This window comes from Siphateles boraxobius, unplaced genomic scaffold (assembly GCF_051911475.1).
Source record: "Siphateles boraxobius isolate OS27281-9 unplaced genomic scaffold, OSU_SipBor_1 6, whole genome shotgun sequence".
In the NCBI taxonomy this organism is placed as follows: Eukaryota; Metazoa; Chordata; class Actinopteri; order Cypriniformes; family Leuciscidae; genus Siphateles; species Siphateles boraxobius.
The window spans coordinates 15085047-15106018 of record NW_027509186.1 but is presented as its reverse complement, the minus strand read 5'-3'; the positions used below and the strand labels follow the sequence as shown (position 1 = coordinate 15106018).

General features: G+C 43.6%; 1 protein-coding gene and 1 pseudogene across 2 annotated transcripts in view; both read right to left on the bottom strand.

The window, feature by feature from the left end:
- LOC143715915 (B-cell receptor CD22-like) overlaps positions 1–17910 on the bottom strand; it is a 67131-nt pseudogene extending 49221 nt beyond the window's left edge. The window contains exons 1-11 of the transcript XR_013195913.1: positions 17636–17910; positions 17470–17513; positions 16959–17366; positions 14744–15064; positions 14408–14665; positions 14032–14298; positions 11606–11765; positions 9610–9713; positions 9241–9519; positions 8349–8612; positions 7429–7680 (exon numbers count right to left, since the gene is read on the bottom strand). The product of XR_013195913.1 is annotated as a B-cell receptor CD22-like (transcript). The remainder of the gene's footprint in view (positions 1–7428; positions 7681–8348; positions 8613–9240; positions 9520–9609; positions 9714–11605; positions 11766–14031; positions 14299–14407; positions 14666–14743; positions 15065–16958; positions 17367–17469; positions 17514–17635) is intronic.
- LOC143715705 (B-cell receptor CD22-like) lies at positions 1314–3525 on the bottom strand. Its single transcript, XM_077207457.1, has 4 exons — positions 3436–3525; positions 2104–2509; positions 1768–2025; positions 1314–1659 (listed from the first exon to the last, which is right to left on the bottom strand). Exons 1-4 carry the CDS (start codon positions 3523–3525, stop codon positions 1352–1354), a joined length of 1062 nt encoding a protein of 353 aa, XP_077063572.1. The 3' UTR covers positions 1314–1351.
- Positions 17911–20972: the final 3062 nt, after the last annotated feature.

The following is a 20972-nucleotide window of genomic DNA, read 5'->3' as shown; positions in this document are numbered from 1 at the left end:
AAGTGCATAACTAGTCACAGAAGAAGCTCCTTGATGGAGATTGAACAGCTGATCGTGAACGGAGAGACCGATGCTGTCTGACCAAACACTTCCTTGAAATGCTGCACAAATTCGATAGAGGTTTCACAACAGGAGAATTAGAATTCCATAAGGACTGTGCCCATTGGAGTGCTCGACCGGATAACAGGGAGATAATAAAGGCCACTCGGGCTGAATCGTTCGAAAATTGGTGGGCTTGCATCTGGAAGTAAAGTGAAGTTTGAAGTAGAACACCGCTGCAGTCCTCCGCCTCTCCGGTGAATGTCGCTGGTCGGGCCATGGGACTCGCAGAGGCAGCTGACGAAGCAGCGGATGTTTGTGGAAGTAAGTGCTGGCGTGCAGAGTGGATGATATCTTTGGAAACGGTGGGTGAATTGGTAGGTGGTGAAGGAAGTAGCGATTGGCGGACCGCCTGGACGAGTTCGACGAAAGGATCGTGAGATGGATTCTCCACGGGCTCCGCTGATTTCTGCATGTTGGGTCTGGTCTTCTGTCACAGATGATACAGGAGTCAGACTGGTGGTAAATGAAGTAGTTTTATTTCACAGGTTTTTCAGAAACAGTCAGAGATATGGTGAGTATGAAGACAGGTGATACTTTGAATGGTAACTTAACTGAGGAATAAACTAGAGTCTCTTTTGCAGATGCAGGTGAACGATCCCAGGAACGGATGGCTGAAGACTGAAGATGAAGGCTGAAGGCAAGGCTTGTATAAGGTCCAAAGGAAGGCAGGTAAGTAGCGAGGTGGGGGAGGTGAATATGAAGGGAGATGTGATGATGGGTGCAGGTGTCGGTGATTAGAATTCAGGTTATAATGAACGAGTGGGCGGAGTGAGTAAATGAGTGGGAGGAGTGGATGAAGCTGGTGGAATCCTGACAATATTGATCGGTTTGGTGACTTTAAAGTAAATTAAAGCATCTTATGTTTCTCAAGTCCTTGAAATATCTAAAATACTATAAGATATTTTAATTGATTATACTTACACAACACAGTTAGCTCTTGTTCAGTTTCTAGTTTTCCCTCTGAATTATCTGCTTTGCACTTGTACCTCCCTGCATGTGATTCAGTTATATTCAAATATATAGTTAAATTGTTCACCGATTCAGTGATGTTCCCTCGACTGTTTTGAATATTTATGATATCCTGAGGTCCTGTCACTGTGAGCTTTGACATAGGAAAGCTTTGAACCGTGCAGATAATTAGAAATACTTAAAACTCTCTCAATTCACAAGTGATTAGGTAATTACAGCTAGGTAACATTAGGTAACACTAATGTGGATTTCAAGTTTGATTTTATATTTAACATATTATTTAAGCATGTTTGTAGTAAAAATGAAAATGACAATACTTACACTTTACAGATACTGAGATTTCATTTGACTTCTCTTTTTTTATACCATTATCAGCCTGGCAATAGTAAGATCCTCCATCGTCTGCTGTAACATTGCTGATGGTTAATGTATCGCTAGTTTGTTGTGACATTTTGTAGTTGTTGTACCATTCAAACTTCTTGACTAGTGGGTTACTGTCATTAATTGAACACTTAAGAATCAGTGCGTCTCCCTCTTTGAGATCTTCAAGTCTGAACAGAGGTTTCACTGTGACACCCTTTGGACCATCTGAAGGCACGGGAAATGCATTTTGATTACAAGATTACAAGCGATTTGAGCATATTAATAATTGGGGTTGGTATTTCTTCATCTGTTTACATAAAACATAAAACTCACATTTCACATCAATTATAATGATATTTGATGTCATTGCTCCATGCTTGTTTTTAGCTCCACAATAATATTCTCCACTGTCTTCTGGTTTCACATTATTTAGTTTGAAGTCAGACATTTGTTGAGACTGTTCTATGTTGTCCTTTTTGAACCATGAAAAGGTGACATCAGGGCGACCTCTGCTTTCGCATGAGAGAGTGACAGAATCTCCCTCCTTCACATACTCAGAGCTCCCTTTTGCAGTTGTCTCTCTAGGTGCATCTGGAGAAGAAAAAGAGATGAAGTGGATGGCAGTAAATTTACAGTGTTTGTTTACAGACATATGAGATACACACTCACATTCCACAGACAGAGTAATTTTTCTGATCTGGAAGATGTCCTGTGCTTGGGCTGGACGACAAGACAGAATTCTTTTGTCATCCTTCCATGTCACATTGAATTTTATTTTGGTGACATTTCTGTCATTTTCTTCTTCATTCTCTATTATTACATCAGTTAATGAGGAGGACAGCCATTCTTCCTTTTGACCTGATGTGTGGACAAGCCACTCAGGATATTTCAAGCAGTAACTAAATGTGGAACATTTAGCAGTAAATTCCTCTGCCTCCTTGAGTGGATTCTTTAGCTCTGATGGTTCAACCTGCACCTTACAAGGGTTGTCTGAAATAAGGAGTAGAATACTGAGTGAAAACAAGTGATCCAGAACCTTTATATTTTGCCCAACAAATAAATCTATATTATCAAAGGTTCACCAAAAAAAGAGAAAGAAAATTACTCATTTGTTTACCATCAAGTTGTTCAAAACCATTTTTTTTCTTTATTTCAGTAATAAAGTCATCAATCATTGATCTCAGATTTAAAAAATGTGATTATTCGGAATTTCCAACATTTTGAGACACATGTGAACCAGTTGTTTGACATCAGATAACAGGGAACATTCTCAAAACTTTGGTTAACGTTTTGGCGAGATTCTCTCAAAGTTAAGAACAAACGTTCTTCCATTAACGTTAACAACGCTCATCTAAAGTTATCAGGTCTTTAATAATGTTCTCCAAACGTTATTTATAAATTATTATGGGAACAGTTTTTCACCAAAAATGTTTTAGTAGGACATTTGTCATTTTTTTTAAATGTTACTAGTGGAACCTTCCACCCTTCCCTGTGCGCTCGCTGCTGCACGATTGGTTTTTGTGTGTGGCCGCTGACACCTGTCGGCGTCCACTCCAATTCCTTTCTTCCCGGATGTGCATCAGGAGATCTCGAAATCCTCGAAGACCACTGTCTTCCAGCGATCCCTCGTTGATCTTCTCCGCCCTTCCTCCCCTCCACGGGGCCGCTGCCCATGGGTACACTGGGGTCCCCTGGTTGAACAGTCTGTTGTGATACTAAAATAACTGAGTGCTTCTTCTCGGCGTGATCCTAAGCACCCGTCCGAAGCCTGTAGTTTTACATAATCCTATAGTGCCCAGGACAGGCAGCCGCCTCACTGCATGCAATGTCCATTCTGCTGGTCTACCTGGCCCAGATGTTCATGGACATGCAGGAGGGTGGGACTGACCCAGGGCTCTTCACTGAGTTGCGCGCCGCCACTGACCTTGCTCCCCGAGTGACGAAAGTGGCCGCACGGTACCTGGGTCAGGTGATGTCCACCATTCAAGCCTGTGGCTTAACCTGTCCGATGTGCAGGATGTCCGGCGGACCCGTCTGCTCGACACCCTCATATCCCAGGTCGGCCATTTGGCGGTGAGCAGACTGAGGCATTCTGCCCCGACGGCCCTGCCGTCCGCTCAGATCCCTCAGTCTGACCACCGCCGAAGGCGCCCCCCCAGCGGCTCCCACCCCGCCATTTACCCGGGCTGGCTCTGGAGGCCGTAAGGGGGACGCTACAGCCCTCTCCAGCCCCGCCCCCCACTATTCGACAGGTTAAGCGGCGCTCTTGAGACGGGCTGCTCAGAGATGGAACTCAGTTATTTCCAGGAGCTGGTAGCAGGGCAACTCCTTTCCCCGGTGGAGGGCCGGGGAAGAATCCTTATTCTCAGAGAGAACTGACTCTCCCGTCTCCGAGAATACAGAGTTCTCGGACGACGTGGTGTACCGCCCCCGAGCCATGCACCCCTCGTTCTCCTCTGTTCCAGAGCCGGATGACAGTACGCGCCGTCCTCGGACCGTGCAGCTCTCATCCCCCTCTGTCGCCAGACCCCTGGAAGAGCAGACCCCGTGGAACGTTCGTCCATCCCTGGTCTCCTCTGTCAGGATGCGGTCTATGACTGCGCCCCCACACCGGGCCGCTATGCTGTCCACGGCCGGGCCAGTCATACCGCCTCGCTGCCCCACCGACGGGAAGTCTGTGGTTCGCATGACCCCGCTGGTACAGTTCTTGGGAGCCTGGCTAGAGCTTCCCAATCTCTCCAGCTGGGTTGCGCGAACGATCAGGCTCGGCTACGCGATTCAGTTCGCGCGGTCTCCTCCCCGCTTCAGGGGAGTCCGCTCCACTATGGTCGGTGGCAATACCCCTATCATGAGAGCGGAGGTTGCTACCCTGCTGGTGAAGGGTGCGATCGAGACTGTCCCTCCAGCCGATATGAGGTCCGGCTTCTACAGCCGGTGGGTTACGGCCAATCCTGGACCTGCGTGTGCTGAACCGCTCACTTCACAGGCTGCCGTTCAAGATGCTCACGGCCAAGCGCGTTTTCGAATGTGTACGGCCTCAGGATTGGTTTGCAGCGATAGACCTGAAGGACGCCTACTTTCATGTCTCCATTCTCCCTCGACACAGACCGTTCCTACGGTTTGCTTTCGAGAGGCAAGCATATCAGTACGCGGTTCTCCAATTCGGGCTAGCCCTTTTTCCTTGCGTCTTTACGAAGGTCGTCAAGGCTGCCCTTGTTCTCCTCAGAGAAAACGGGGTTTGCATCCTGTACTATCTCGACGACTGGCGGATCCTAGCTCACTCTCGAGATCAGTTTTGCGAACACAGGGATCTAGTGCTTCGGCACCTAGCCCGTCTGGGCCTTCGGGTCAACTGGGAGAAGAGCAAACTTTGCCCCATGCAGAGGATCTCTTTTCTCGGTATGGAAATCGACTCGGTCGCCATGTCCACGCACCTTACGAGCGAGCGCGCGCTGTCACTGCTGACTTGCCTGAGGCAGTTCGAGGGCAAGAGTGTGGTTCCAATGAATCTTTTTCAGAGGCTCCTGGGGCATATGACATCTGCAGCCACAGCAACGCCGCTCGGATTGCTTCATATGAGACCGCTTCAGCTTTGGCTTTGCGACTGAGTCCCGAGGTGGGCATGGCATCACGGCACCCTCCAAGCACCAGTTACTCCGACCTGCCGTCAGAACTTCATCCCGTGGGCAAACCTCAGCTTTCTACGGGCCGGACTGCACCAGGAACGAGCTTCGCGGCATGTTGTTCTAACAACAGATGCCTCCTCCACGGGCTGGGGCACCATCCATGTGCAATGGATGTGCTGCCGCGGGCTCCTGGATAGGACCCCAGCACCTATGGCACGTCAATTGCCTCGAGTTGCTGGCTGTACGTCTTGCTCTGCGCTGCTTCCGGGCCGTGCTCAAGGGCCAACACGTACTAGTCCGATCAGACAATACCGCCACTGTAGCGTACATCAACCATCAAGGTGGTCTGCGCTCCCGCCGTATGTCCCAACTCGCCCGGCACCTCCTCTTATGGAGTCAGAAGCATCTGAGGTTGCTTCGTGCCATTTATATCCCCGGAGCTCTGAACTGTGTAGCTGTCGAGCTCTCATGGTTTCAGCTCCTCCCGGGAGAATGGCGGCTCCATCCCCGGTTGGTTCAGCTGATTTGGGACCAGTTCGGGGACGCACAGATTGATCTGTTTGCCACTCACGACTCGACCCATTGCGCCCGGTATTATTCCCTAACCGAGGGCACGCTCGGCACGGATGCTCTGGCGCACAGCTGGCCGCAGGGCCGCAAGTATGCGTTTCCCCCAGTGAGCCTTCTTGCGCAGACCTTGCGCGAGGAGCAGGTCATTCTGGTTGCGCCGTACTGGCCCACCAAGACCTGGTTCTCCGAACTGGTTCTTCTCGCGACAGCACCTCCCTGGCCGATCCCTCTGAGGAAGGACCTCTTTTCTTAGGGACGGGGCACCCTATGGCAACCTCGTCCTGATCTTTGGAACCTCCACGTGTGGCTCCTTGATGGGACGAGGCAGGTTTTAGAACCCTACCACCACCGGTGGTGGCTACCATGACTTCTGCTAGAGCATCGTCCACGAGACATGTCTTCGCCTTGAAGTGGAACCTCTTCGTCAACTGGTGCTCTTCTCACCGAGAAGACCCCCGGAGATGTTCGATCAGTGTCGTGCTTTCCTTCCTACAAGGTGGGTTGGAGCAAAGGGTGTCTCCTTCCACCCTGAAAGTCTATGTCGCTGCTATTGCCGCACAGCATGACTTTGTTTAAGGTAAGTCTTTGGGAAGGCACGACCTGATCGTCAGGTTCCTGAGAGGAGCGAGGAGACTGAATCCTCCTCGCCTTCCTCTCGTTCCCTCTTGGGACCTCTCAGTGGTTCTAGCTGCCCTGCAGAGTGCTCCCTTTGAGCCTCTGCAATCAGTGGAGCTTAAGTTCCTGTCAATGAAGACGGGGCTCCTGGTTGCATTGGCCTCCATCAAGAGGGTAGGGGACCTGCAAGCATTCTCCGTTGACGAAGCGTGGCTGGAATTCGATCCACTCACTTGATCCTGAGACCCCGGCCTGGATATGTGCCCAAGGTTACTACCACTCCCTTCCGGGACCAGGTGGAGAACCTGCAAGCGCTGCCCCTGGAGGAGGCAGACCCAGCCTTGACACTGCTCTGTCCAGTACGGACAGTCCTTGACAGTGCTCTGTCCAGTACGGACTGGATAGTGGACACCATTGCTTTGGCATACCAGCAGCAAGGTCGTCCGTGCCCCCTTGGTGTGACTGTCCACTCCACCCGGAGTGTGGCGTCCTCTTGGGCTCTAGCGCATGGCGCCTCGCTAACTGACATCTGCAGAGCTGCAGGCTGGGTGACACCTAACACATTCGCCAGATTCTACAATGTCCGAGTGGAGCCTGTGTCCTCTTGTGTACTCGCTTCAACCAGCTAGTACTGGACTCGCTCAGGTGTCTTCGCTTGCCCGCCATTCCACTCCACGGACTGGATACGTGCGATATTCTCCTCAGGTGAGCTTCCCCGAAAGCCCTGAGTTCCTCCAGCACTCCTGATGTTGGCGCCAGTGTCTATTGCCGGCGCGTCGGCTAGGTGTCTCCCGTGTGCATGTTCCCTCCCCTGAGCGACCCCCACATGTGTATTTCCACTGTAAGCCTCTCTGAGCATGTGTCTTTCCCTTGGCAAGCCACGTTGCCACCCCTGGGGTTGAAATATTCCACCTGCAGCTGGACACCCCAGTGTTCTCCATCTGCATCCCTCCGGGTCATATGTGTCTTTTCTAAATCATTTACATTGCAAGAGGGAAGTGAGCGCTTGACAGATTCAGAGCTTAATTTTCTTTAGGACAGGTAAATAGCTTTCTTTCTCAGCATAGTTACATAGTTAGTCTGGCGGAAGAAGATCTGGATAATTTTTTATTTGATTTTGCTTCTCTTGTCATTAGCATTTTATTATTTGATTTATTTTATAAATGTATAATTTCATACTTACTGCTGACAAATAACGGGATGTGTTTGGATCGTGATTTTCCGATTATATTGGCTGATGTACAGTAATACATTCCTGGGTTCTGAGGTAGAACAGTGAAGTTCTGCTGGTCTGACAGGATGGTGAGGTTGTCCTCTCTGTACCATTTGTAGTCAGTGGCGGGAGGATACGCATCTGCACTGCAGGTCAGATAGACTGCAAGCTGCCAATTCCCCTCAGCTGTCATATTATGAACAATTTTTATGTTTGGAGTATCTGTAGAAAAAGGGCAAATAGACAATAATAATTAAGTAACTATCATTACAAATTCAATCATTTATGGAAGAATGTTTCCACCACTGAATAAAAAATAAAAAAGGTAATTGCGAATTTCTATCTGACAATTCTGACTTTTCTTCTCAAAGGTGTGATATAAACTTGCAATTCCATTCCATGTAATAAAGTTAAAATGGAGGTTTTAGTCAGAAAAAAGATTTATGACAAAAAAAGTCAGAATTGTGTGATATAAATTGCAAAATACAATAAGAAAAGGTTTTTCCTCAGAATTGGACTTTACATCTCACAATTTTGCCTTTTTTTCTCATAGTTCTAAACTTTTCTTACAATTGTGAGTTTATAACTCACAATTCTGACTTTATTCTCATAATTCTAACTTTTTTTCTTGCAATTGTGAGAAGAAAAAAGCCTAAATTGTGAGTTTACTTCTCGCAATTTTGTGGGAAAAAGTCAGAATTGTGAGATAAATAGGTGCAAATTATCTTTTACATTTTATTTCTGTGGCGGAAACATGCTTCCATAATCATTAGACTACTTAAACTAATTCAAAAACATTGGACAATATTTTATATTTTAGAAAAGTCAAAGAAGCCTTTTAGCTTCTAAAAGCTTATGTGTATAAATAACTAGTATGAAAAAGTACTCACACTTAACCCTGATGTCTACCAATTGAGATCTTGATTTTCCAATGGAATTATATGCAATACAGACAAACTGGCCGGAGTCAGAGATATTCAGAGAATGAAAGTGTAGTTTCTGTGCATGTCCAACAGTCTTTAATTGTCCATTGAAGCTTTTCATCCACTCAAATGAGGACGGACCAGGTTTGGAACGAGCGTCACACGTAAGAGTCAGCTCACTCCCAAACGTCTGTTCTCCTTTAGAACTTGCAGTCACATTTTTAGGTGCATCTACAAACACGTGATATGTAAGAAGATGAAATCCAAATTATGTTAAAGTAATGCTCAAAGTCATATTTGTCACAGATGATACAGGAGTCAGACTGGTGGTAAGTGAAGTAGTTTTATTTCACAGGTCTTGCAGAAGCAGTCAGAGATATGGTGGGTATGAAGACAGATGATACTTTGAATGGTAACTTAACTGAGGAATAAACTAGAGTCTCTTTTGCAGATGCAGGTGAACGATCCCAGGAACGGATGCAGGCGGATGGCTGAAGACTGAAGATGAAGGCTGAAGGCAAGGCTTGTATAAGGTCCAAAGGAAGGCAGGTAAGTAGGGGGTAAGTATCGAGGGAGAGTCTGTGGGTCATGTGTAGACGAGACCAGACAAGGAGTGAGTGCAGGGGAGGTGAATATGAAGGGAGATGTGATGATGGGTGCAGGTGTCGGTGATTAGAATTCAGGTGATAATGAACGAGTGGGCGGAGTGAGTAAATGAATGGGAGGAGTGGATGAAGCTGGTGGAATCCTGACAATATTGATCGGTTTGGTGACTTTAAAGTAAATTAAAGCATCTTATGTTTCTCAAGTCCTTGAAATATCTAAAATACTATAAGATATTTTAATTGATTATACTTACACAACACAGTTAGCTCTTCTTCAGTTTCTAGTTTTCCCTCTGAATTATCTGCTTTGCACTTGTACCTCCCTGCATGTGATTCAGTTATATTCAAATATATAGTTAAATTGTTCACCGATTCAGTGATGTTCCCTCGACTGTTTTGAAAATGTATGATATCCTGAGGTCCTGTCACTGTGAGCTTTGACATAGGAAAGCTTTGAACCGTGCAGATAATTAGAAATACTTCAAACTCTCTCAATTCACTCTTCATAATCAAACTGAGCTTAGATGGAGGATCTGCAGAGTTTATGGAGACGTGAGAAGAAGAGACAAAATTATTTTTATGTGTGATGTGTGAGATTATTCACTTTGACTTTAGATTTTACAACAAAACAGACTCATCAACATTAAAGGTGTTTGGACTTGATGATCCAATGGCGTTGGTAACAATACATGTGTACTGCCCTGCGTGCTTAATAGTTACATTAGCCCTATTCGCACGGGATTAGTATTATCTGGGGACCTCGTGTGATTTAAAAATTACCCCGCCACATCTGAATTTCGTGTGGCGCATTCGCACGGGATAACCGAAGCCTGTGATTTTACTCGAATTTACGACTTATCTCCCGGATATGACGTCAATAGGCTTGGAAATTTCTTTTCGTTATAGGTCTAGCTGTATGAAATATTATGACATAAACAGAATAAAGTTCATTACCGCATGCTGCTATACATGTCATTCATCTCCATCTAATCATTCGTTTTGTTTTTGCTCTTCTGATGATTTTCAGCTTTCACTTTCTGCAAATTGTGCAGTTGCGATATGACCCAGCACCCAAAATACTATCAAAACACTCCAAACCAGCCTCCATTCTTCGCGAAAGATGGATAAAAAGGCGCACATGAAACAAAAACCTTGAAAAAATGATATACGATCCGGCCAAATCACAGAGATGCCGATATATATTTCATATTTCATCCGACCAATAAAAGAGGTGTTTTTAATACAACAACAAAAAGTCAACCTTCAAATAATCATGTTCAGTTATGCACTCAATACTTGGTCGGGAATCCTTTGGCAGAAATGACGGCTTCAATGCGGCGTGGCATGTAGGCAATCAGCCTGTGGCACTGCTGAGGTGTTATGGAGGCCCAGGATGCTTCGATAGCGGCCTTAAGCTCATCCAGAGTGTTGGGTCTTGCGTCTCTCAACTTTCTCTTCACAATATCCCACAGATTCTTTATGGGGTTCAGGTCAGGAGAGTTGGCAGGCCAATTGAGCACAGTAATACCATGGTCAGTAAACCATTTACCAGTGGTTTTGGCACTGTGAGCAGGTGCCAGGTTGTGCTGAAAAATGAAATCTTCATCTCCATAAAGCTTTTCAGCAGATGGAAGCATGAAGTGCTCCAAAATCTCCTGATAGCTAGCTGCATTGACCCTGCCCTTGATAAAACACAGTGGACCAACACCAGCAGCTGACATGGCACCCCCAGACCATCACTGACTGTGGGTACTTGAACTGGACTTCAGGCATTTTGGCATTTCCTTCTCCCCAGTCTTCCTCCAGACTCTGGCACCTTGATTTCCGAATGACATGCAAAACTGAGCAACAGTCCAGTGCTGCTTGTCTGTAGCCCAGGTCAGGCGCTTCTGCCGCTGTTTCTGGTTCAAAAGTGGCTTGACCTGGGGAATGCGGCACCTGTAGCCCATTTCCTGCACACGCCTGTGCACGGTGGCTCTGGATGTTTCTTCTCCAGACTCAGTCCACTGCTTCCGCAGGTTTCCCAAGGTCTGGAATCGGTCCTTCTCCACAATCTTCCTCAGGGTCCGGTCACCTCTTCTCGTTGTGCAGCGTTTTTTTGCCACACTTTTTCCTTTCCACAGACTTCCCACTGAGGTGCCTTGATACAGCACTCTGGGAACAACCTATTTGTTCAGAAATTTCTTTCTGTCTTACCCTCTTGCTTGAGGGTGTCAATGATGGCCTTCTGGACAGCAGTCAGGTCGGCAGTCTTACCCATGATTGCGGTTTTTTAAAAGCCTCAGGAATCTTTTGCAGGTGTTTAGAGTTAGTTAGTTGATTCAGATGATTAGGTTAATTGCTCGTTTAGAGACCCTTTTCATGATATGCTAATTTTTTGAGACAGGAATTTTGGGTTTTCATGAGCTATATGCCAAAATCATCAGTATTAAAACAATAAAAGACCTGAAATATTTCAGTTGGTGTGCAATGAATCTAAAATATATGAAAGTTTAATTTTTATCATTACATTCTGGAAAATAATAAACTTTATCACAATATGCTATTTTTTTGAGAAGGACCTGTATGTCACCAGATAATACTAATCCCATGCGAATAGGGCTATTGTCAATGTTTAACTCTCCAGTTTGAAATGGAAATGGGAAAGAAGACAGTCCAGGTGTGTGTTTCCAAGTGTACTGTACTGGCTTAGGGTTGGCATCACCAGAGCATGTCAAAGTCAGTCTGGAGTTCATTTTTACAGAGTGGCTGCCTTGTATTGTGACGTTTCGTGCTTAATCTGTTTAAAAACATGCTTTAGAAAGCTTAACATTGCTGTGGCGAGGGGGTCGTGGTTCAGCGAAGTCTGTAGTGCGAGAGCAACAACGGAGCCGAGCGGTGAGTAAGTAGGTCAAGTGCAAAATGACGAACACCTGTCTCTGATTGCAGTAATTGGCATGGGGAGACCGGATAAAAGCCGGCTGGTGCAAGAGAGCAGGGAGAGAAGGACTGGGTACTCATGCACGAGACGTGAGCTGGACGCTGAAAGTGGAAAGACTGTTACCTGATAAGTGGAAAGAGTGATATTTTAAATAGTGGAAAGAGTAATATATTTATAGTGGAAAGAGTTTTCTCTGAACTTGAATGTGGTTTATGTTAGAGCGCGCACAGCACATTTTTTCTGTTTCTCAACCAAATAAAAGTGTACGAGTGCCAGTCCACGGACCCCTGTCTTCTTCCATCACACCAACACTGAACCTTCACTACAATTGCACACTGTAAAATACATGCAGGCTTTGGTAGAAATATATAATTATAATTAATTTATGTGAAGCGACTCGGCATCTAACATATTTTTGGTAATCAAAAAAAAATACATTAGGTCATTTTGCTGAAAATTTACAAATGTTGAAATACTACAAGTGATTAGGTATGGCGTTATTTTTTAGTCAAAAGTTATGAGCGTGTAAAACATGCTCACGAGCACATTATATTATTTCACACGCGCAAAAATGAACTTTCAGCTGGCATGATAAAAGTACTCGCGCACAAATTCAACAACCGAGAGGTGTACAGGTAGCTGCGAGCGAGCGCCTGCCATACTCTCATAGGTTAACTCTGCTTGTACAGTGGAATCCTGCTCGCGCGCAGCGGGCTTCTGCTCGCGGAGTGCGGTTTTGCTCGCGCAGTGGATTTCTGCTCGCTCAGCTGAGGCGTTATTTTTTAGTCAAAAGTTATGAGCGTGTAAGACATGCTCACGAGCACATTATATTATTTCACACGCGCAAAAATGAACTTTCAGCTGGCATGATAAAAGTACTCGCGCACAAATTCAACAACCGAGAGGTGTACAGGTAGCTGCTAGCGAGCGCCTGCCATACTCTCATAGGTTAACTCTGCTTGTACAGTGGAATCCTGCTCGCGCGCAGCGGGCTTCTGCTCGCGGAGTGCGGTTTTGCTCGCGCAGTGGATTTCTGCTCGCTCAGCTGATTTCTGCTCCCTCGAGTCTACATGACTTTTGACAATTTGGGGGCGGAAACCAAGGAGGGCACTGACCCTCTTATGATTGGTCACTTTCATCGTAATCGCAACCACAGGGACATCTTTGTACCTTGATGGACAGCTCTCATTACAGGAAGTCAGAGTCAAAGGATCTGACGGAGTTTTTTTTTAAATGAATTTAAACTGTATATAAAATCCTTAAAAACTTTGAAAGGTCCTAAAGCACAAAAAATATATGATACCCTAAAACACTTCCCAACTGAATTCTCCCCTTATGTCATGTTATATTATAATTCCTTACCGTTTATTTATTAAAATGTGTATTTTGCTTACAAATATCCTTATTTTTGTACTAAGACTACATTTATATTCTTGTTGTATTAAGAGCTGCTCCCTCTGACTATATTGTCCTTGTATCCTATTCTAAATAAAAGGAAGTTATGCAGCCATGTTTGTCTGTAAATCTTGATATTTCAATAAAAATAAAAAAAACTCTGTCAGATACTTTGACTCCGTGCTTCCTGTAATGAGAGCTGTCAATCAAAGTACAAAGATGTTCCTGTGGTTGTGATTACGATTAAAGTGACCAATCATAAGAGGGTCAGTGCCCTCCTTGGTTCCGCCCCCAAATTGTCAAAAGTCATGTAGACTCGAGGGAGCAGAAATCAGCTGAGCGAGCAGAAATCCACTGCGCGAGCAAAACAGCACTCCGCGAGCAGAAGCCCGCTGCGCGCGAGCAGGATTCCACTGTACAAGCAGAGTTAACCTATGAGAGTATGCCAGGCGCTCGCTCGCAGCTACCTGTACACCTCTCGGTTGTTGAATTTGTGCGCGAGTACTTTTATCATGCCAGCTGAAGGTTCATTTTTGCGCGTGTGAAATAACATAATGTGCTCGTGAGCATGTCTTACACGCTCATAACTTTTGACTAAAAAATAACGCCATAATATGGTAATTACAGCTAGGTAACATTAGGTAACACTAATGTGGATTTCGAGTTTGATTTTATATTTAACATATTATTTAAGCATGTTTGTAGTAAAAATGAAAATGACAATACTTACACTTTACAGATACTGAGATTTCATTTGACTTCTCTTTTTTTATACCATTATCAGCCTGGCAATAGTAAGATCCTCCATCGTCTGCTGTAACATTGCTGATGGTTAATGTATCGCTAGTTTGTTGTGACATTTCGTAGTTGTTGTACCATTCAAACTTCTTGACTAGTGGGTTACTGTCATTAATTGAACACTTAAGAATCAGTGCGTCTCCCTCTTTGAGATCTTCAACACTGAACAGAGGTTTCACTGTGACACCCTTTGGACCATCTGAAGGCACGGGAAATGCATTTTGATTACAAGATTACAAGCGATTTGAGCAGATTATTAAATGGGGGTTGGTATTTCTTCATCTGTTTACATAAAACATAAAACTCACATTTCACATCAATTATAATGATATTTGATGTCATTGCTCCATGCTTGTTTTTAGCTCCACAATAATATTCTCCACTGTCTTCTGGTTTCACATTATTTAGTTTGAAGTCAGACATTTGTTGAGACTGTTCTATGTTGTCCTTTTTGAACCATGAAAAGGTGACATCAGGGCGACCTCTGCTTTCGCATGAGAGAGTGACAGAATCTCCCTCCTTCACATACTCAGATCTCCCTTTTGCAGTTGTCTCTCTAGGTGCATCTGGAGAAGAAAAAGAGGTGAAGTGGATGGCAGTAAATTTACAGTGTTTGTTTACAGACACATGAGATACACACTCACATTCCACAGACAGAGTGATGTTTCTGATCTGGAAGATGTCCTGTGCTTGGGCTGGACGACAAGACAGAATTCTTTTGTCATCCTTCCATGTCACATTGAATTTTATTTTGGTGACATTTCTGTCATTTTCTTCTTCATTCTCTATTATTACATCAGTTAATGAGGAGGACAGCCATTCTTCCTTTTGACCTGATGTGTGGACAAGCCACTCAGGATATTTCAAGCAGGAACTAAATGTGGAACATTTAGCAGTAAATTCCTCTGACTCCTTGAGTGGATTCTTTAGCTCTGATGGTTCAACCTGCACCTTACAAGGGTTGTCTGAAATAAGGAGTAGAATACTGAGTGAAAACAAGTGATCCAGATCCTTTCTTTCAGTAATAAAGTCATCAATCACTCCTCACACCGTCATCGGTCCCAAATCACTCCTCCCCTCCTCCGAAGACTTCACTCTCTCCATCGATGGCCATACAGTTACCACCTCTCCCCAGATCCGAAATCTTGGTTTCATTTTTGACCCCACACTCACATTTAAGCCCCATATCCGTCATATCGTTATCCGTTTACCATCAAGTTGTTAAAAAAAAATTCTTTCTTTCAGTAATAAAGTCATCAATCACTCCTCACACCGTCATCGGTCCCAAATCACTCCTCCCCTCCTCCGAAGACTTCACTCTCTCCATCGATGGCCATACAGTTACCACCTCTCCCCAGATCCGAAATCTTGGTTTCTTTTTTGACCCCACACTCACATTTAAGCCCCATATCCGTCATATCACCAAAACTGCCTTTTTCCACCTACGAAATATTGCTCGTCTACGCCCTATCCTCTCCATATCTGCTGCAGAAACTCTCATCCATACATTCATTACATCAAGACTCGACTACTGCAATAGTCTCCTATATGGCCTCCCATCCTCTGTTATAAAAAAACTGCAATACGTTCAAAATTCCGCTGCTCGCCTCCTCACCCACACTAGCTCCAGAGACCACATCACCCCTGTTCTTCAACAGCTTCATTGGCTCCCTGTACAACAGCTCATCCATTACAAAGTTCTGCTCATCACTTACAAAGGCCTCAATAACTTGGCACCTCCATATCTCACAAACCTCTTACAGCATCACCGCCCCTCCCGACGCCTCCGCTATGCCGACTTGGGCCTTCTCAAACCCATCACCAAATCAATGCACCGAACTTTGGGGGATCGAGCATTCGCCATCGCTGCCCCCACCCTTTGGAACTCACTCCCTATCCACATTAGAAACTCAGATTCACTGACCACCTACAAAAAACTGCTCAAAACCCACCTGTTTCAGCTTGCCTACAACCTATAATAACACTCTCATAATTTTTTGTTTGTTTCATTTGTAAAGCGTCTTTGAGTTCCTTGGAAAGCGCTATATAAGACTTATGCATTATTATTATTATTATTATTATTAATCACTGATCTCAGATTAAAAAAATGTGATTATTCGGAATTTGGAACATTTTGAGACACATGTGAACCAGTTGTTTGGCATCAGATAACAGGGAACATTCTCAGAACTTTGATTAACATTTTGGCGAGATTCTCTCAAAGTTAAGAACAAACGTTCTTCCATTAACGTCAACAGAATGCTCATTCAAAGTTATCAGGTCTTTAATAATGTTCTCCAAAAGTTAGAGCAAAAACATTATTTATACATTGTTAGTTGAACATTTGTCTTTTTTTTTATGTTCCTATACTTTTTTCAAAATGTTTAGAGAACATTCAAGTCCTGTTCCCATAATGTTTGTAAAATGATAAAAATGTTTTTTCCCTTAACTTTTGCATAATCAAGAATTTTTTTTTTTCTAACACTTTCAAATCCAGACATTGGGAAAATTTAGAGAACATGCAGCAATAACATTCTCAGAACTTTATGGGAACATTTGCAAAACGTTATTAAAACATTTTCGCTAACCGTGATCTTCATGTAGACTAAAAATAGTGTCAGGGTCGTATGGATTAATTTTTGTATCACTTACTGTTTGTAATTTTTGGAGCCCTTGGTCACATTCAGTTTTATTGTCTAAAAAAAGAGCAGCATGAACTCGCTGATAAATGTCTTTTTCATATTTCAAGTAATATGGATAGACATGAGGACAGGTAAATGATGACTTTTTTTTAATGAAAGAAAAAAACAACCCTTAAGGAAACGACAAATTTGTCCGATTCAGTAAATCACTGCTCACCTGTAACTGTGAGATTCATAGCTTTACTCATGTACTTATCTCCTAAACCAATGAATCTAAAGCTGTAGTTCCCACTGTCTGTTTTTTGTAGATTTGTGATTAGTAAATTACATTGTATCCAGACGTTTTCTTTCGTCGTTGATGTTACATTAGTGATGTATTTCACCCTGTTGGAGTAATCCGGTGACTGGGGACGTTCATCTGTGTTACTGTATACAATAGTCCCATTAAACATTAGTGAATGGTCATCAAAATTTGGATCTTTAAACCACAGAAGTTTCAAATCTTTCTCTTTTTTTAAGTAAGCACAGGGGATGGTCACACTTGACCCTTCCTCATTTGTTTCTGTTTTTTCAGGCACTTTTATTTGAACTTCTGATGATCCAGCGAAGGAGCTTGTAAGAATAACTGCAGGAAAAACAACATCAGTAACACTTATGTATACTGAAAAATTAGGACAATTGTTTTACAAAAATCCACATATTCAGTATATAATCCAGACAATACACACCAAACAGAAGCAGAAGAATCTCTTCAGGAACCATCATTCAGCTGCTAATGAAATAAATACATGTATATTATTATGTTGAGAACCAGTGTTTTCATAACAAACTATGACAGCACATTTGCTGCTTGTCATTGTGTGTGGGTGAATATGTATGTTTTGGTGTTCACACCTGTGAATGAGTCAGACTGTCTCTCCTTCCTTTTTTACTCCTTTAATCCTTTATTCACCCTGCATTTACAATGACAAATAAATTGGACCTACTACTCCAAGTTAAATAATTTATTGGTGTAATAATTGACAAATATTATTCCCTACACAGTACACAGTAAATCTAGAACTTAATGACATCAAACATGTTCACACAAAAATTACACGATCACATGCCAAAAAGTTGTTTGAAGAAGCACAGTGCTTGTCTTGCATGAGCTTTTCAGTTTAACAGATTGTTTAATTTGACAACTAAATGTGTTTTACTACGATAAAAAAAATAACTAAAGCCAATAAAAATTATCTTACCTTCAAATCGAATAAGTAGTTCTTAATGGGCAGCTTAACAACGTTCAAACCGAGAAACAAAAGGAGAACTTCACCCATGTGTACTTCTAGTGACGGTATGTTAGCTAGCCAACTTGTTTTTTTGTGTCTGTGTTTATATAGAATTAGGTTGTCGTTCAGGGGATCAGTGGGAATGGGACATTAAATGATCAAGGTAAATTAGACTCAATACAGACTCTCCGCAACGGTTTCCTCCATAAACGTATTCTCCATGTTTACTTCCTGCCCTCCATCTGAAATCGCCCTGCCTTCCCGTGTCATCATAATCGTCATCATAATCACATTACTGAAACCCAGCTATTGCGGCGGATACATTTTTATCCGATAAGTAGACGTGCATAAATATGATGGAAACACATTTACTGAATAAATCCCTTGACGCACAACAACAAAAAAAAACTCACATAACTTTGCCTCAACGGAGGATGTGATTGGATAACTGTACTAACCAGCGAACCAATTTCATTGCACAGCATCTCAAATGTTGGGTTTGATCATTCTGAAATAGGGCTGGGCGATAAAACGATAACGATAATTATCGCAATATAATTTTTCTCGATAAAACGATATCAAGACTTCGATAAATGTTCGATAATGTTTATGCGGCAAAAGCGGAACGAAACTCATTTGAACCGCGCGCCACACGGACCTTTAATACGCTCGGCTCAAAGTCCAAATGGCAGAGCAGTGCGAGCTCACTAGAGCAGATGCGTTTACTCCTTTTTTTTACTGTCTATGGTTATTCTGATCGGTCTCGCTCACGAGATCCAGTGAGAAGCGCTTGAACACAAATGTCTCAGTGATTTAAACCAGTTTAAAGGCAGATGAAACAGCGCTGACAAACAGGAGAAACACTGTGCGCCACGATTAATTCAGAAGGCTTTTCCGTCTACAAATTCCCATCATTTACCATGGATTTACTGTAACGTTAGTCTAGTAATATTAATTGCACCATGAAATGTGGGATATATTGAATTTTATTATATTATTAATGTAGACAATGTATTTAATGACTAATGGAATATAATTACAGTATGTAATCATGTATTTAGGCTACTGTTTTTCATACATATACCATAGAAACCATAAAGTTACATTTTGCCATGATGTGAGGTGCTATAGGCTGTGCCTGGTTTTATCTGTGGTTATCATGATCTAAATGCATGATACTGGATGACCAATGGTTAATTTTAATAAAACTTAAACAGTCAGAATATTACATTTTACCAAATAAAAATGTGGTTGTGATTTTTTATTTTTAACAGATGTTAATGTTTTGTTAATGAACATAAATTTAACATAGTAGTATTAGCTTGAGTTAGGATGCAGATTTACAGTCAACTCACTGTCAAATATGCGTTTCGAGACAAAAAATATAATAATAATATTGCAGCCTGCACTGCAAACTGTGGTGAAAATACGGGCCATCAAAGTCAGGCAACACAAACCTGTTTCAAGACTTGAAACAAAATGTTCACCTGTTTGGCAAGTGTTTGTCATGATATGTTGATGTTCTGACAATAAAGAGTAGTTTAAATCCACAATTAATGCTCGTGTTTCTACAACTTTCACTTAGGAGCAAAAATCTGCCTTTAAACTTGAAAGAAATAAGGATTTGACATTTATCGTGATAATTATCGTTCCCTTTCAAGGGAACTCGAGCTGCGTCAAACGCTGTGGGAACGCCCCGGCGTTGTGCGTCATGAAGCACGTATGGAATCAGCCCAATGGAGAGATGGAACGTCATAGGCGGGTGACGTCATCGACCAGGAAACTATAAAGCACCACATAAACACAAGCGCAACAGCTTTCTGTGCCTTCAGTCGCGCTATTTGTGAATCTGTCCCTGTGTGAATATTGTCTGACTTTACATACTCTGCACCACACAAACAATTTATATATATATATATATATATATATATATATATATATATATATATATATATTAAGAGAGATATGGCGAACGAACAGCAGTTTAGGAAGTGTGTCCCTCCCTGCTCGCGTTATTTTACGAGTGGGGATACACACGTTCTTTGTGTTGTTTGTTTGGGAGTGCAGCATGCCCAGTCAGCTCTCAAGGGAGCTGATTGTGAGCATTGCGAGCGTCTGCCATTAAGGACGCTCCGCTCCCGCCGGCCGCTCTTCGAGGAGAGCTGTTCAGTGCGCGCTCCCCGCGGTTCCGGTCCCGCTCTTGCCGAGGCTGAGCGACGACGCGTATCGTGGGGATCGCAGATGGATCTCACAGCAGGGTTAGAGACGGGCTCTGCCTTATCTCTCCCTTCACCTGTGAGATCCAGTGCCTCAGTCCCGTGTTCGGAAGCACGCGCTGCGGTTTCTTCCGCTCGGGCTGAGGCACCAGTTATAAATGAGGGAGATGTGGAGGATTCGCCACCTTACACTCCCGAAAGTGATGAGCTAGTGGAGGTATTAACAAGAGCTGTAGAAAAACTCAGCATTGTATGGCCAGTGACTAGACAGGAGTCTGTTTCTAAATCAAAATTAGATGAGAGATTTTTGCCGTAACGAGTGCAACCTCCACGCCGGTGCTTGCCGTTTTTTCCCGATCTCCACACTGAGGTGTCGAAATCGTGGAAAAAACCGTTGTCATATAGAGTGTTTAGTCCCCAGACTTCAACATATTCTAATATTGTGGGGGCAAAATCATATGGTTATCCGGCTATGCCTCGCGTGGAAGAGACGCTTGCGAGTTTTCTCTCCCTCGAAGCTGCGTCATCTGTTAAGGTACCGGCATTACCCACCAAGCCTCTTAGAAATATTTCGGTTTTTATGGGTAAAGCGTATTCGGCGGCAGGTCAGGCTGCGTCATGTCTGCATACTATGTCTATTATGCAGGCATACCAGGCTGACCTGCTGAGGGACATGAGTGAGAGTGAGGAGGTCAGTGCTGACGTGGTTCGCGAACTGCGTCAGGCTGCTGATTTATCCCTGCG

Coding starts and splice junctions, on each gene's coding strand:
- LOC143715705 (XM_077207457.1), bottom strand. CDS start 3,525: ATGCCTCAGTCTGCTCACCGCCAAATGGCCGACCTGGGATATGAGGGT. Junction 2,026..2,103: donor AATTACTCTGTCTGTGGAAT/GTGAGTGTGTAT, acceptor TTTCTTCTCCAG/ATGCACCTAGAGAGACAACT. Junction 1,660..1,767: donor CATTATAATTGATGTGAAAT/GTGAGTTTTATG, acceptor CCGTGCCTTCAG/ATGGTCCAAAGGGTGTCACA.